The sequence below is a fragment of the Tachypleus tridentatus genome, chromosome 1 (genome assembly GCF_004210375.1).
Source record: "Tachypleus tridentatus isolate NWPU-2018 chromosome 1, ASM421037v1, whole genome shotgun sequence".
In the NCBI taxonomy this organism is placed as follows: domain Eukaryota; kingdom Metazoa; phylum Arthropoda; class Merostomata; order Xiphosura; family Limulidae; genus Tachypleus; species Tachypleus tridentatus.
In genome coordinates, this window is record NC_134825.1 from 154,455,233 (window position 1) to 154,473,517 (window position 18,285).

Here is an 18,285-nt window from a genome sequence, read left to right on the forward strand (position 1 = left end):
TTCTCTGTACCTATGATATTATCGTGCATTAAATTAATGACAGAATAAACAGCAACAAAACGGTAAGCCTACTTGAACATGTAATATACAATTTTCACTTAAATATTGTATGGTATCACAATCAAGCATTCAACCCTGGAAGTAGTGGTCTCACTAAACGGGTTCTACACCACTAAGGATACATTACAATCATCGAAAACAAAAACTGAATAATTCCAATTAGCACCACAGACAATTATGTTAATGATTACTATTGATTATTTTCATAATTAAGGCTATCAAATACAGTGGACAGAGATCAGAGCCATTAAGAACTTAATGTTTCTCTCCTTGAAAACACATATAGAGAAAACATCGGTCAAAAAGTAAGTACTGTATTATATGTAATGATAAAAACATGAGATAAGCTACAAATAGAAGTAAGAAATGTACTGATATGTGAAAGCAAGAAATAAAACAAACAAGTTTCTTAAAACGCACGTTAACTGCAATAGCAAGACGAACTGAAAACAACCTGAGAGTTAAATAATCAATCCAGATAGTTAAAGAGTAATTAAACAAATTAATCCAACCTGAAAGTTGAGTGAATTAGGATCATTACAATAACCTGAAAAGTAGGAAGTGAAGAAAAATTCTCAAGCTTTTTTCTATCAGCAGTTTAAAGAAACACAGTTAGAAATTACAGGTGAACAACTTAATTAACAATGACGAGATTATACGTATAGGCGTATAAAATTGGCTAAATACCTCAGTAGAACACTGCATAAGTTTATACTCTCTGAAACAGATTTGCGAAAGCAAATGAACAAAAATGACACAAATTACAAAACAGCTAGGTGGTTAAAGCACTCGACTCGTAATCTGAGAATCGCGGGTTCGAATCCCCGTCGCACCAAGCATGCTTGTCCTTTCAGCCGTGGGAGCGTTATAATATTACGGTCAATCCCACTATTCGTTGGTAAAAGAGTAGCTCAAGAGTTGGCGGTGGGTGGTGATGACTAGCTACCTTTCCTCTGCTAATTAGGAGACGGCTAGCACAGATAGCTCTCGTGTAGCTTTGCGCGAAATTCAAAAACCAAACCCATAAATTCTAAAACAAATACTGATGCACTGTGAGGGAGGGATTATAAAACATGTTGAACTGGTGCTTGAATGAGAAAGAATTACCTTTCTCAGTAAAAAAACGAATAACATTAATAACATATTATAAGATCTTCACAAAATATATAGGTAACGAAATCAAATAGCAATAACAAACATTCAGTACTACCACACAAGTATGTGTTGTCCCAAACCTTAATATACACAATGGTACAACTCTACTTAGAAATATTATACACGTATTTAATTACTATCGATTAATAGAAGGCGTTTGACGGTATCAGTCATGACTTTCTCTTGTCCGTGCTGCAATGGTACAGTTTCCCAGAAAGTATAATCAAATGGATAAAAACCGCATGTTCAGATGTTACAGCGCAAGTTAATATTATCAAGCATTTATCCAGGAAGATACTTGTTAATTCTTGAATAATGCATGGCTGCCCTCTGTCCCCTTACCAGCTGTGGGGATAAGACAGAGCTATCTGCTGCATCCCACATGTTCTGGGGAAAAAAACAACTTTCCTGTGTCCCCCACCAGTTATGAGACAAGAAAGAGGTGCCCTTTGTCTCCCACAAATTGTTGGGGACAACTCATGACTGCCCTCCGTCTCCCACTAGTTCTGATGTAAGACAGGGCTGCCTTACATTGACGGTATCTCTATCCCAGGGAACTCAAAAAAAAAAAAAAAAAGAGCAGATAATAACAGTTCCTGTAGTCGATGTCATACTGAACGTGAGTTCACCCCGGACCACTCAGAACAGCCTAAATTCATCTTAAGCCATTCAGAAGACCTTATGTATAAGCAATGAATACAATGAAACAACATGATCAAACCAATTTGAATAAAACAAAAGTTATTTTTGGCCATGAAATATAAAATAAGACAAGCTCTATGGTTTGAATTGGACCCAAGGATCTGCAAAAAACATTGACTATACAGTACAGCTCACAAGATACAATAATCCACAACTGGAAAATAGTAATAAGTAATTTAGAAAACAGGGCAGATTAAAAGTTGAGAAAGGGTCCTCCAGAAGACACAAGACATAAAACAAATATCCTTAGCAAAGTTATTATACAATAGAAAAGTGCATCCACTCCCACTCCGAAGTGTCAAGATTATAAATAAGAAATGTATATAGTTTCATATGATCTAATAAACATCTTAAAAAGAGAAAAATGTAGCCTCTCCCGAAAACGGTAAACTGGACGTACAGGATTTAGGAGTTTATCTAACAGCAGCCTGGATACGCTTCACATGCTCCTTATTAAACTCTGATCGTTCTAGTGCTCATTTGATGACCTACAAGGTCACAATAGTGAATACTTTTAAAGTTATACGACATAATACCAATGCAGCAACTACTCTAGCTACGTTTGACTACATTCAAAAGAATATCATTCACGCAGTTAAAGATATTAAAAGTACGAAAAATAAAAACGCAGGATGTCTATAGCACCATAAAATAGCAACAATCCAAATGCTATCTGAAATCAGGCGTTTTAAAGTGTCTAAACACGGTCTCACCTGGAAGGTCGCCTATGAAACCATCCCTGTACGAATAAGACTAAACAGATTTAAAATCACTTAAGAAATATTCTGACTCAATATTGAAATTATATACCTAGATCATTCACTTGTATTTTTCAACCTCAAATATTTCACGTTTTAACTTGACTTTTCTATAATCCTGTTCCTGTCCCTAAATATCAGTCCCCCGCTAGAACAGCAGTATGTCTACGGATTTACAACGCTAAATTCAGGGGTTCGATTTCCCTCGGTGGACTCAGCATATAGCCCAATGTGGCTTTGCTATAGGAAATCACACGCACACCCTAAACATCAAGTTTTTATGTACTTATTAGAAAAATTTAAACTACAGACCTGAGCCGCCAAATTTGAGATTTTCTAGCGCACGCGCAAAAGCATATACGATATCTTGACAAAGATAAGCCGAGCCGTCCGCCTACGTGTAAGAGCTGACAAACAACGACTCAACCAAGATGCTTTCTTCAAGAGCTTGGTTCATGAAGAATCACAGATCGTTGGTGAAACCTTGGAACTCATGTTTTAATATCAGCACTTCTACTTACTACAAGTCTTCGTCTTCCTGCTAACAAACTTGTATTCTAAGTAGAGAGGCTGAATGAAATGACTCTGGAAGCCTCAATCCTGATAAAGTGTGAATTCTGGTGGTGTTTACGATTATGAGCTTGTTCTGTGCTTTTCACTGTATAATGAAGCGACTACCCACCAATGATAAAATCAATCATTCAATCTCGATGTCACTCTTAAACGTTTTCCTCCTATAACTGTTTCCATAAGAGGGGGGAAATTCAAATTATGAAAACATCTATCTGGGAAGGTTAGTTTCGACTAATATTAAAAACCTAGTGAAACGATTCCGTAAGTTTATCTTGAGGGTTGTAACAAAAGTAAAGTCACGCAAAGCTAAGTGTAATAATTTAGAACGAAAACAACCGCTCTAGAGTTTATCTCCGTGAAATTATCTGATGCTATTTGTTTATTTGTTTTGAATTTCGCGCAAAGCTACACGAGAGCTATCTGCGCTAGCCGTCCCTAATTTAGCAACTAGTGGGAAAGCAGCTAGTCATCACCACCCACCTTGATGGTTTACTCTTTTACTAACGAATAGTGGAATTGGCCATAACATTATAACGCCCCCATGACTGAAAGGGCGAGCATGTTTGACGCGACAGGGATTCGAACCCGCGACCCTCAGATTACGAGTCGAACGCCTTAACCCACCTGGCCATGCCGGGCCTATCTGATGTTGAGTCAATAGTCTTAACATTGTTTTAACGCGTGTATTTTACAACCCACTCTGAAGAGAAGATCTAACAACAAACTCTGTAAGATTATTAACCAGAAATAAATGTTTCGTACATAAACTTTAAACTTGGAAGGCCAGAAGTTTGGCCATCTCTCACACAGGTAGATTTACCCACTTGCCCCCTAGGGTACTTTAGAGGAACCAAGGGTGAGGAGCGGTTTTTGCCCACAAAACAGAAACTAAGCAAGTAGTCAAGATCTGTAGATTAACACTCCTACGAAAAGTGGACCTAATAGGCCCCAGAGCAACTTGAAAGGTTATTAATATTAGGCTAATAATTTGTATTTAAATGAAATTGCCATTTAAATCCATTAATGAATGGATTAACGAGATTCCCACTGTCCCTATCTACTATCTAGCGAAACCACAGCCAGGGGAACGGGCTTGGAGAAATCAGGACTAGAAACGTCTTTTCGTAGAAGTGTTAATCTTTTAACAATCACAATGTTGTGAATGTAGTTACATGTTAACTAAATCGTAGTTAAATTTAGAGCTTATTTTTCCCCACAGAAACATAACTGTACTTTGTAAGAAGTCGGATGAGGAGAAACCCCAAATCTTACATCATTATCTCTCAAAGATAAGTCATCAAACTGATACTTAGTCAGTCTAGGCAGATTAAAGTATTATGAGAACGGTGAAAGTCTATTTCATCTGATTGTTTGTGCTGCTACATGTATGTTCTCTGACAGATCAACCACATCAGTTTTATTTAAATTGTTTTTGGTTTTGGTTTTTTATCCTTGAATTATTCACCTGACTTAAGTTGAGCACAAACTTAAGTCCTACAATGATTAGATGAGTAAGTTTTGGACTCATAAGACATTTGATATAGCTGATATAATTTGGTCTGATGCTTTGTCTTAAGGCCCGGCCTACCCAGGTGGTTAGAGCACTCTACTCGTAATCTGATGGTCGAGGGCTCGAATCCCCGTCATACCAAACATGCTCACCCTTCTAACCATGGGAACGTTATAATGTGACAGTTTTAAGTTCTTGTATAATTGTTTTGTTTGAGGATGTACCAGAAGGGAAACATAGAAAAAGGACATTTCGCTTTAAGAAATAAGCTCTAGTGGCACTTTTTTCTTCATAATCAACCGTACCTGATCTCCTCCTTGACTTGTATAAGTGATAGCAAAAGTTGCCGAAAATTTGCCCAAGAGACAAAGGTTTCCATCTGAATCCCACACGGGGAAAGCGAATTCTGGTGCTGGCTGTTTGGGAAGACCTGTAAAGAATTGTGGGCAAAATAAGAAATGCAATTAATGACAAAAAACAACAACTTTCAAATGAGTACCTGTTTAATCTAGTTTCATTCTACATCTTACTAAATTTCTTCGAATACAGCCCGTAAGGTTGTGAAAATTATACATTTTTTACCCCAACCTTCGATGACGCTTTCAACATAATCACCAGTATCACTTCTGTGTGGGGTCGTTACTCGGCATATGTTAGTCAGTCAGTTTTCAAATACTGCAAATTATTTTCTCATAAAAAAAGACATCATTATTTAAATTATTAGCCAAAACTAAACGAACTACACTGTGATATTTTAAAATAACCGGATATTGTAATCCTAACAGTCTACTGTTGGAATTTAGGTATATTTAAAATATGAATTATACAACAGGTTTAAAACATAAACTATAAGTTAAGGAATAAAAATGAAATTGTAGATATTATTACAAGCTATATATTAAGTAGCTGCGGATCATAATGATAGGCTTAGGAAGTTCTAGCTTGATGCCAAGTTGTTCCAAAGCTAGATAATAAATAAATTATATAATTAAGAAAATGCATAATCAGTTGAATATAGACAGTTATATCAAGATATAGAGTTGAATCAATCGATGTGTTGTCGTGAAGTATTTGAAATGTATTTGCTCTCGTACTTGTTGAGTTACTTGGTATAGGAGTTTTAAACACCATTTCTAGCATAGGCCTACACCTGATGATGGCAATTTACAATATTTCAATCTTGTAGAAACGTTAAAGGATGAAATACAGTAATTTATTTTCTTACCGTTAACTGAACATTGATGTGTATTCGTCAGGTAACTTAAAAAGAACTTGCCAAAGAATGAACAGTGTTACAACAATATATTTAAAAGTATCGCAACCCACTCAACTTAAAATTTTAGCTCGTGAAAGTGAGATGTATATACATAAAATTGAAACAATAAAAATTATAAAAAAGGCCTATTAGCAATGAGAAGTTGCCAAACGTTTTCATAACGTCTTAAAAATAAATTTTGACTTTAAATAAGTAATTGAGGTACATTAATTTTGCTTTTTTAAATATGTCAAAGGAACAATAATCTGGTAAAGTAAGTTTAAAATATATACATAGTATATACTACACATAAGTCAACATCAGCACAACGTTTTACTTTGCCTTTAGCTTAGAATATTCATCTCCATTAAACGGTTTACTATAACTTATCTTTTGAGGAACAGCCTTTGATTATCGATACAGACTAATGAAGATTCTTCAATTTAATCATCTTATTTTGTTCATTGTAATAATACTTTGCTGTTTAATTAGTTTCTAATAACTGTTTCAAACTGATCTTGGTATCATGACCTGTGATTGCTTCAAAATAAAGCAGATTCAGTAGCCTAGTTTAGTAGCCAAGTACAATTTTTCTTGGAAGTGTGGTCTAGCACAAACAACTTTAGTTTGACAATGATTTCACAAAATACATTCCATATTTTCACCATTTTTGGCACATTCCCTCAAAAAATATTCATATAATTATTTAGGTAAATTCATTTTTTTTAAAATTAAGTGCTTTCAAGTTAAAAAGTAACGGAATGGAAACTGAAAAGAAATATAGGGGATCTTTTTTAGAAGCAGGAATATTTTCAAATACTTTGTTGTGAAAACTTGTATATTTTGGATTGATTTTAATGTTACAGTTGTGAACTTAAGAATGAAATGGGTAAAATCTTTCAAAATTACTTATTTCTAATTTTCTATTATTACTGTAATATTTCAACTATGCTTTGCGTAATAAAACAAAATGGTTGTTTATATTTCTATTCATAATGATAAAATAAAGCTGCAATTCGTAAAAATAACGTTTTTTGTCTTTAAAATCAGAGTACAATTAAATGTTTTAAAGTAAAAGTAAATAAATGATAGAAGATTAACACCATTAAATTATATAGTATGCTTAATAATATGTCATCATTATTGGACACAAGGTACAGGTTGGAACGATGCAGGACACGATCAGTATCTACCAACACCGGGAACCCGTTGATCTTCATAATTTTGGTAAAAATCATCTTCATTGTCAAAATATGTGTACTCTGTTGAACGTCCATATGTAGAGAAATTTGGAAAAAAATCATTTATTCTGAAGCTATATAGTCTTTGCATAACACTTGGTCCAGGTAACTGTAGACTGTTCTACTCGAGGGCTATCTGCGCTAACCATCCCCAATTTAGCAGTGTAAGACTAGCGAAAAGGCAGCTCGTCATCACCCCCACCGCCAACTCTTAGGCTACTCTTTTATTGACGAATAGTGGGATTGACCGTAACATTATAACGCCCCCACGGCTGAAAGGGCGAGCATGTTTAGTGCGACTGGGATTCGAACCCGCGACCCTCAGATTACGAGTCAAACGCCTTAACCCACCTGGCCATGCCGGACACATGTCGTGGGAAGAAAATTTGTTAGTATACTCACAGTAAAAGGTAACCATCCAGTGCCTAATACAAGTAAGTATAGTGTGTTCTTGTCTTTGTAAATAAATATTGTTTTCATTATGTATGACATATTGTCAATCTGTCAATTTATTAGCTTAAACTCGGTCAGTTTAATTAAATTATGTATTGCTTCATAATTTATGACGCTGATACTCCTGTTAGGAAGTAAGCTTATGTTGTATTTTTTGAAAAAAAGAAAACTTAATACCTAACAATCCCATAAACTAGGTAGAAAGGGTAAATTTTGGTGCTGCGGCAAAAGGATTTTACTGTGGAAGATTTATTTTTACTAACTTGTATACTATCATGACTTAGACTTGTATCATATGAGTTTAAAGAAATTCTCCTCCGTTAAATAATAATATTTTCTGCAAATAGAAGTACTTAAGAACGAAAAGGAGGTTTGTCATTGAAGAGAGATGATTGCACGAGAGAGATGCCACCGAGTACAGAATTCTTTCCTGGATACAGGACATTTTTTTTTCTAATTTGGCAAAAGCCCTTGTTTTTAATTTGTTTCTGTAAATGAAGATTCAGAAGATCAGATGATGTTTAATGTTCTCAAAATAGCAAATTGAGTGTTACTCCTGAGAATCAATCTCATTCCAAGGGAAGAAAGGATGACTGAGATTTGCCAAAGTAGAATGACATCTGGCGAGTTTGAGACAACATGGGATGATCTCTATATAACTTCCAGGCTGTTGCCAGTCAGAGTAACAAAACCCCACCTTTGGTCAAGTCCACTCAAAAAAAACAAAAAATGACTAGGTGTGTTACTGATGAGCAAACTCTGCCAATCAGAGCTGTTACCCTAGAAAGGGAAATAGCCAATAGTAACGAGCAAAAATGTGAACCATGGGGGAAATGGTAAGCTTCTCTGTACCAGAAGATATCCATCCTACCAGGACAAGCATGGATCACGAGGAATCCTGGTTTTTTTTGTCCACCTTCAGGGTAAGCTGTCTAGAGCAAATCATCACTCTGACACCCTGTACCACGGACCAACTATTCGTCTGATAGTTAAAATATCTTAATAAGTCTACTACTGTGTATCCACAATAGTTACAGCATCGCAACCATACACTGACAAAACTCCGCATTAAAAGTCCCTGTAGTGAATCTAAGCATCCTTTACAACTATTCTGATGCTTCGAAAGACGTTATTTCACTCATCTGGATTTGTAGTTCTAACTGTCAACTTCAATGAAGATAGAATTTCGAGACACTTAGCTCTGATATTTGTCAGTTCACAGATATAGTACTGGTGGAATAACCCAATATAAATTTCAAGTGGTTGCATGTGAGAAAGCTTTCCATAGCTATATTTTGTTTCACTGCCAGCTTTCACAGAATGTTAAAAACGAGAAAGATTATCTCGAGAGATAAAGGTCTAATAAGTAAATATAAAGCACTTTCTTTCATAAGTTATTATATCTTATCTCATTGACTGCGGCTGATCTAAATGCGCATGGAATTTTTTCAAGTTGTACACTGTATACGGCAAGTTTGCATTGAACTGTCAGTGGCGGAGTGTACTCTATACGACAAATTAGCTGTCAGTTGGTTAATTACGAAGATGAAACTTTACAGCTTCACCACTTTTCTTAGTTTTTCTTTACCTGAGTGGTTGGTATCTGATAAAATGTCTTCCCAACTTTTCTACAGATCAAAAAGTTGAACCATTCTGGATCACATACCTGAATATATTTAATCAGTAGTTTAGATCTAGCAGCAGTTTGTATGAAGCATGTCCACTTGAATCAGCCTCAGATGGACCAGATAGTTGCTGTTTAATACAATTGAATGTCTCCTTATACCACTAAGCACCATACTGAAGGAGGTTCTCAAGATTTGACACGAGAAGTTTTGTTGATTCTTCATTACTTCAGAAGTTTATGGCTACCCTGACATCTTTAAGAGTATTGTTTCCTATATTTTTACTGCATTTTCCTTCACCTTGAGTTATTAAGCTCAAAGAAGGGTTGCTGCTGGTGAATGGAGATCTAGAATATATTTCAAAGCAGTTTATGATTATGAATCAGAGTCTGCATATGTTAGTTTAATGAATTTCTGTATCTTTTTTGCTTTTTTTTTCATAGTAAAGCAGTCTTGTTAGGTCTTTTCTTTCTGATAAGTGATTTACAATAAAGTAAACGAACGTTGGTATAATCAATTGCTTTCGTCCAAAGTTTTTATTGCTAAATGAACAATTTAACGCACGCGCACGAAACATTTTATTAGGTATATTTAATCTAGCAACTGTTAATAATATGCACTTGACCGAAGACCTTCAAATCATTTAGTTGTCTGGTTGGAAGTAAAACACAACCTAAACAAACATAAATGCTAACTGGTAAACAACCGCACCAATCTCAAATTGAAAATAACACTAACGAGAACCTGGAGTTTACTTACCTGGAGGGGTGCTTCGTGATGGTGGTGATACGGTGTCCTTGGTTGTCAAAGCAACATCATCTTCCTTGAATATAAAGACATCATTTGTAAACAGTATTTCTGTTGGCTGTTTTCTTTTATAATTTTACGCAAAGCTACACGCGGGCTATCTTCGCATTTCCTTCCCCAATTGTAAACTGATAGACTAATCACTAGAAGGAAGGCAATTAGTAAACAGTACCCACCACCATTTCTTACGTTACTATTCTCTCATAAAATAAAGGGATTTAATCGTAGCTCATGTGGTGCTCTTAATGTACCAAAGTAACTTTTGGAGCAATGGGTCGCGAGCCACGAATCCTCGGATTCGCAGTTCGGGTACGATAACTACTATTCCAATCAATTCACTGTGATATGTCACACATACATTCGGTATTTACCTTTATAAACTCACAGTTTACGCAGATGTATTTTTTTTCCATTTACGTCATTATTCATTATAATCGTTATCATCCCAAACTGCGTTTGATTTTGAACAGAACGTGTGGGTCCGGCATAGCCTGATAGATAGGGTGCTCGATTCGTATTCTGAGGGTCACGGATTTGAATTTCTGTCGCACCAAACATACTCGCCCTTTCAGCCGTGGGGGCGTTATAATGTCGCGGTCAATCCCACTATTCGTTGGTAAAAGAGTAGTCTAAGAGTTGGCGGTAGGGTAGTGATGACTAGTTGCTTTCCCTTTAGTCTTACACTGCTAAATTAGGGACAGCTAGCGCAGATAGCCCTCGTGTAGCTTTGCGCGAAATTCAGAACATGAAAATAAAATAAAAAACATGCTAGACAATTTTTTCGCTTCTTGAAGAAGAAACCAGATGTTAAATTGTAACTATGAATTGCTAATTATCTCTTGTTATTTACATTCAAGAAGTCCCAGTATGAGCAGATGGTAAGGGAAGCTCATTCATAATCTGAGGGTCGCGGGTTCGAAAGCTTTTCAGACGTAGAAGCGTTATAATTTACTGTCAATCCCACAATTCGTTGGTAAAAGAGTAGCCCAAGAGTTGACAGTGGGTGGTGATGACTAGCTAGCGCAGATAGCCCTCGTGTAGCTTTGCGTGAAATTCAAAACGCACACACAATTGTTAATAGTGAGTTTTAAAAAGCACGTCACATAAGATAAGTGTTCATGATGGATTTTGATTTCAATAAAACGCTGCGTAAAAATAATGAGTCACTTTTTAAGCGCAAAGATACATATATATCACAGTCTGGCTGTACTGTGCCCACCACGGGTAGCAAAACCCGATAATTTACATTATAATTTTACAAACTTATCGCTGAGCCACTGAAGGCTAAAATATTGCGAGAATTTGCTGATAGATAAACCACAGCATTTCATATAAAATCAATGAAAATGAACAGTCTGAATTACATGACTGTAAGCAGGTTGAAGGTTTAAATAATTTTCAAAAACGTTTGTTTTGAATTTCGCGCAAAGCTACACGAGAGCTATCTGCACTAACCGTCCCTAATTTAGCATTGTAAGAAGGCAGCTAGTCATCACCACCCACTGCCAACTCTTTTACCAAAGGATAGTGGGATTGACAGTCATATTATACACCCCTACGACTGAAAAGGCTGGTGAGCATGTTTTGTGTGACGGAGATTCGAATCCGCGATTATCAGATTACGAGTCGACTGCCTTAACCACCTGGCCATGCCAGGCCTTCAAGAAAGTTTCATTGATGTCTATATAAATGTATTATAGCACTTTGTATTATTTTTAAACATATCTCAAACCTTAGCAGCTGAAAATCATTTCATCATCCAAATCACTTTTATACCCAAAACTTTATAGATACACACCAGGTATTATGTTTGTTTGTTTCAGTGTCGTTGACATAGAACACAATACAAAATATTTTTCACTTAGATGAAGAAGGTGTGTTCATATCTTGAATTTATAAATTTCAAGACTTCATGTCGTAGAAAAACAAAGGAATTTGAATCAACTTGGGTTCCAGGTCTATCCAGAAAGAGACCTTCAACAAGTCGTGATACAGCCGTTATAAGCAAAATGCGTCATTTTGTAAGGACTCACGAACACAAAACGTAATTACAAAAGCTTTTCTCGTGGCCCAGGTAACAGTACGTAAAGTAATCAAGAAGGATCTCTGTCTGGAAAAGTGACAAAAACTAGGTGCAGTCAGGATACACTGCCCTCAAATAGAGAATGAGTGGACATGAAATAAAATAATAGTACCTCACAGAGATATAGGAAAGTTGCGCAATAGGCTATCTATAGTGTACCAATTAAACCACAAATATTGGCATCATATTAGCAAGATATCAAGCTTACCACGGAACCACTGAGCGAAACACTAAATACAATACTACTACATTCATTTCATTCTAAACATTATTTATTCAATGTTAAATAACATTATCTTACACTATCTGGCTTTTACACTACCATTATTATTTATAGTTGGTATATATCACAAATAACAATGTCTCATTGATTAACCGAAGAATTAGGATATAAAGCTAACATTCATATTAGCACTTGCAAGATTAATTAGTTTATGTACTAAATGGAGATATCTAATTTTAAATAGCCCAAATTATTACTTATTTATTTGTAATTAAACATGAAGCTACACAATGGGCTATCTGTGCTCTGCTCACCATGGATATCAAAACCCGATTTCTAACATTGTGGGTCTGCAGGCATCCCGCTGTGCCATTGGGGGTCCAAATTATTACTACACATAAAGCTGGAAATTAGAAAAGCCAAAGATTTGTTTCGCTTAGTAATACAGTAATTTCTCACATCGGCTTTATCAACGAAATTTTTGTTTGTTTTAAAGCAAAGCCAAATTCCATTATCTGCTATCTTCATCATGGGAAATCGAATACCGGATTTTTTTTCGTTGTAAGGCCGTAAACTTATCGCTATCACAGTGGGACCCAGTCAATGTGACTGGTCAAAATGAATGTACGGAGTTAAAGAGTAACCTGCAGTATTTCCCTATACTTTACTGACCAATAAGTGTTTAATTGTTTTATTGTAAATTATTTGCTCGGCTTTATGTCTGTTTTATTGTTACATTTTTTGTTGTTCTTTTCTATAGAACTGCATTGGATTATCAATTGTAAGAATTTTCTTCATTCCATTTCACCACGGTTGTAAATGTTTACTTTTATTATATCAAGAAAACCTAAAGAGACTTACTAACAAATCTGGTCCTCCAATACTATCAGTAGCAAACAACTGGTTATCAACCCCTCCATGTAACCGAAGTGGCTGCTCTAGTTCATGGTACACAAAGGTTGACGCAGTTGCAACTAAATGAATAAAAAAAAAAAAAACAGAATCAGAAATGAGAATTTGATACATTTTTATAACTTCTGTGCTCATGTTAAGGTTTAAAATAATTATCAAAAAAGGAAGGTTAACCTAGTTTGGTTGTTGGACATAGAATAATTTTACGTACATGTTGTGCTGAACATAAGGAAAAGATTGTCGCATACTTCAAAAAAAAAAAAACTCTGAAAACTTGAAATTTTGTCAAAAGTTCTAAATATTTGGGATTTCACGAACATTTTCCCTAAATCAATAGTGAGACGATGGAGTTAATAAATGTTCTTGAATAGAACAGGGTCGTAGCCGCGTAATTGAGGGGTCGTTAATTCGAACGATCACTCTAGTATTTTAAAAACGTTTAGAAAACTTATTTGTTTACAAAAAACACGTTCATGTAAATCACTTAACTTCTTTGTTCAGAAGAACAGGTTCACATGTTGATTTTTGAGGGAACACACACATACACATTCTGTTAAGCTGGCTACATCCCTGAAAAGTAGCTACGAAAATTACCTGTTCACATGTTTTCTGAGGAAATACACACATACACATTCTGTTAAGCTGGCTACATCCCTGAAAAGTAGCTACGAAAATTACCTGTTCACATGTTTTCTGAGGAAATACACACATACACATTCTGTTAAGCTGGCTACATCCCTGAAAAGTAGCTACGAAAATTACCTGTTCACATGTTTTCTGAGGAAATACACACCTGTGATTGCTCATTGAAGAGTGCATAATTATTTGTGTTAAAAAAGCATGGTGGTTATTGTTCTTGCAGGGTCTCTCGTTTCGGAGACAACTTATGCACATGTCACTGAGTGTAATCAATTACAGACTTACTGTCCATCAAATCACTGACGTCAATGCCAAAAGATTGACGTCAGAGGGAGGTGAGTTGAAAGAGTTATTTTACGTACGTAAAATAAAAATTAATTTGTCGTCCAAAAATCGTTAAAAAATCCCTTGGAATATTTCACTGTATCGTATTATCACCACAATACTCGTCTCGACTTTCTACGAAATACATTCTTGACAAATACAATAGTGAAAATGAATTTTTCAAAGACATCATAACCTTGACATACAATTTTCATCTTGGAAAGAAAAATATGAAACGTTCCAATATTCCAATTCCTCTTGGTCGAGAAGAAGGGTTTACATTTTCTTTTTGCCCCCGCCCCCACCCCGTTTCGATATCCGTGGTGAGCAGAGTGCAAATAGCTCTTTGTGTAGCTTTGTGGTTAAATCCAAACAAACCAAACATTCCCATTTTTTTAAGAACTTAATATAAATTTTATTCAATCATTATGATTTATGAGAAAATAATAAATTTAATAATTGTTCTGATGTTTTTGATGAGCGGTGATATGAATGTTGCTCTTCTCTATATATTACTAGTTATATTTCTCAATATATTTCATACCTAAATAGTATTATTGTCAAAATGCATTTTGACATTTATCATTTACAGGATAATTATTTTCTAGTTCGCCATTAAGGATTAATTGATTGTCATTGTTTGTTTGTGTGGTATAAAGCTACACGATGGACTATCATATTTGTGCTATGCCCACCATGGGTATCAACACCCGGGTTTTAGGGTTATTAGCCAACAAAAGACCGCTCCACCACTAACAATCCCGATTGGCATTGAAACAAAAAAAGGTTACTGCCTATGTAGACGAGGGTAAATGCGTAGATTTGATTAATCTGAATTTTCTAAAAGCATTTCAAAAGGTGCTACATAAAAGGCTTGTAACGAAACTTATCTCTAGAGATGTGGGAGGTAAGTTATCAAATTGGATAGATGGAGAAAAGCAGAGGATTGTAACAAATGGAGTTCTGTCAAATTGGGTTAATGTCACAAGTGAGGTACCTCAGGGTTCAGTTTTTCAACCTTTGCTCTTTTTTCGTTTACATCAATGACACAGAAAAAACAATGGTCAATAAATTACACTTACAAACAGTATTAAGGTCTTGGATGTTGTTAGCTGTAAGGAGGACGCTAATGATTTATGAAAGGATTTAGACCAATTAGTGATTTTGGTCAAATAAATGATAGATGGGATTTCATTATTATAAATGCAAGATAATGCATCTGGGTTATCATAATTTGAATTATAAGTATAATTTGGATGGGATTAACCTTAACAGGGTCACAAAAGAAAATAAAAGGAATCTTGGTGTAATGGTTGATCAGTCTCTAAAGTCATCCAAACAGTGTTGGTGTTGCTAGTGGTAGGGTAAATATGAATTTTGTGTCTTCAGTAATACTGAATACAAGTCTAAAGATGTTGTAATTTCAATATACAGGTAATTGGCTAGGCCATTTGAAATATTGTGTCAGTCTTGGGCTCCTTACCTTAGAAAAGAAATTGAAATGCTGGAAAGGGTAATAAAAGGGTTAATAAAATTATACCTTGGATGATGAGAGGCTGAAATGTTTTTTTTAAGATAGTTTAGGACGTGTAACAGCCAAGATGGATCAATAGGTCTCATAATGTCTCTAAACCTTAAGTCTAATATGTTCAACAGTTGAAATACGTATGTTGTCAACAGTGACGATTTACGAATATTACTGAACGAATTATCATAATTACTCCTTTTTTACGATCTCCATATGCAGATGAAATAAAAACAATTTCTCCTTAGTGTAAAGGTCACTTGATGAATTTATTTAAATATTACATTAATAACAACTTAAAACACATAAACAATCTGGTAAAATTAACTCACTGGCAAAATACTCAACAACTTGGAAGACCTTTCTCTAAACGTAACAATATTGTTACATTCTACGGATTGGGAAAATTCTAAATGTTATTTCGAAACAAGAGATTTTCGATACACAGTTCTGAGTCTTTTGCTAGCTTTTAAACTAAACTTTAATAAATCAAATACGATGAGGTAAAAAACGTTTGTGTAAATGAACACAAAAACTAATTTCCGTTGACTCTCGAAATAGGCAATAACAATAACTTAAAAAAACGTTCCAGATTTCTCCTACTGTTATTTGTGTCGGCTCTCATCCGATCGATACAAGGACTGAAACAAGAAGCGGCGTGTTAACAACCAAGTCAATGTGATGCGTATCCCTTAAAAAAAAAGGAGAAAACGGAAAACTCACTTCGTTTGTATATTGTTTAATCTTTTAGCATATGAGTACAGTCAATTTTACAAATGTAAGAAAGATTTATAGAACGTATTTAGCTTACCTTGAAAAAATAACGACAAAGTCAACATAATGGCGTAAGACGACAGTTTTCCTGCAACATACGAGAGTAACAGAAGAACACGTTCAATAGTCTCTCGTGGGTGGAAAGTGCATCTACTAAAGGTTCCACTCTCGAAACAAGAGCATATTCATATTCTCGGTAGCAGACCGTAGGCGTCAGAACATAATTTGTAGAACACTCAGTGAGTGTTATAATATTTTTGCACAGTTAATACAAAACACAAATTTTACTTTAGAAATATACTACTAAAACGTTTATTTTTTTGGGATCCACACAACATTTATTGTTTTATTCAGATTGGTTTATTGTTTGAGATATTCGCACAAAGCGACATGAGAGATATCTGCACCAACGTTCACTCATTTTGAGCTAATAGGCAAAAGGGTTTGTTTGTTTTTTTAGTTTCGCACAAAGCTGCACAAGGGCAATCTACGCTAGCCACCAACTATACGTTATAGTTCGAAGATCTCGTGCATTGTATTCAGTTTTATCAAATTATATCACACAAATAAAATTTCATTTTCCACTGATATCTACCATATTTAGTTTTACTAAACTCTAAATAATATATTGAGTTTGGCAGTGTGGGCGTTATAATGTGACGGTTAACCCCAATATTCGTTGGAAAAGAGTAGCCCAAGAGTTGGCGGTGGGTGGTGATAACTAGCTGCCTTCCCTCTAGTCTTACACTGCTAAATTAGGGACGGTTAGCGCAGAGCTCCCCGCTAGTACAGCGGTAAGTCTACGGATTTACAACGCTAAAATTTGGGGTTCGATTCCCCTCCATGGGCTTAGCAGATAGCCAGATCTGGCTTTGCTATAAGAAAAACACAAAGCGCAGATAGCCCTCGTGTAGCTTTGCGTAAAACAAAATGTATTTAGTTCAGTAAACTAAAAAAACAAAAAACATTCATGTTTCAACTGACAGCCGCTATATTCAGTTCTGCTAAACCAGAACAGACAAATAGTAAATATGGTAAAATACGGTACTTGTTGTAAATTAAATAAACGAAAAACATCATAACGTAAAAGTACAGAATAATTTATTACAACGGCACAAGGCTCGTTGAATAACTTTACGTTTTTGGTGGTTGGTAATACTTTGCCATCTTCAGGCGAAGCCACAAGTTACCAGTATGATAAATGTTGCAATAAATTAAATGTGTCTCAGTTTACAAAATTAAAAGTAAATAATAATTCTAATAGGATGATGATATGTTTGCCATATTATGTTCAGTATTTTGCTATACAAAGAGCAACTACTATTAAAAAACAGGTGAAGTTTTTAAAAGTAAATTTTATCGTCATTTTAAATTAAGTATTCTTATTAGTGTGTTAAAAATACTTTAAAACAGGTAAATGGATGTAAGTTTTGTAAAGATTTGGGCAGATGTGTCACAGTTTGTATTGGACAAACGTGTAAAAATTTAAAATGTAAATTAAAGGACCATAAAACTCCAACACAAAAACAACTAATAATGAATTTGCAAAAGTGGAACATACGGAAAACTAAGTTCACTTGTTGGTTTGAAAAATCTTAAAGAGTTTAATCAGGGCGATTTTAAAAATAAATTATAATATTATAGAGTCATTAGATATTGTAATTAT

The 18,285-nt window shown here is 35.1% G+C and overlaps 1 protein-coding gene across 1 annotated transcript in view; it reads right to left on the bottom strand.

Annotated features, from left to right (window-relative positions):
* The window catches only part of LOC143228019 (lysosome-associated membrane glycoprotein 5-like), a 29,920-nt gene extending 12,728 nt beyond the window's left edge, over positions 1-17,192 (bottom strand). The window contains exons 1-4 of the mRNA XM_076459366.1: positions 16,657-17,192; positions 13,307-13,419; positions 10,092-10,155; positions 5,064-5,188 (exon numbers count right to left, since the gene is read on the bottom strand). Coding sequence (XP_076315481.1) covers positions 5,064-5,188; positions 10,092-10,155; positions 13,307-13,419; positions 16,657-16,684 — 330 coding nt within the window. The 5' untranslated portion in view covers positions 16,685-17,192. The remainder of the gene's footprint in view (positions 1-5,063; positions 5,189-10,091; positions 10,156-13,306; positions 13,420-16,656) is intronic.
* Positions 17,193-18,285: the final 1,093 nt, after the last annotated feature.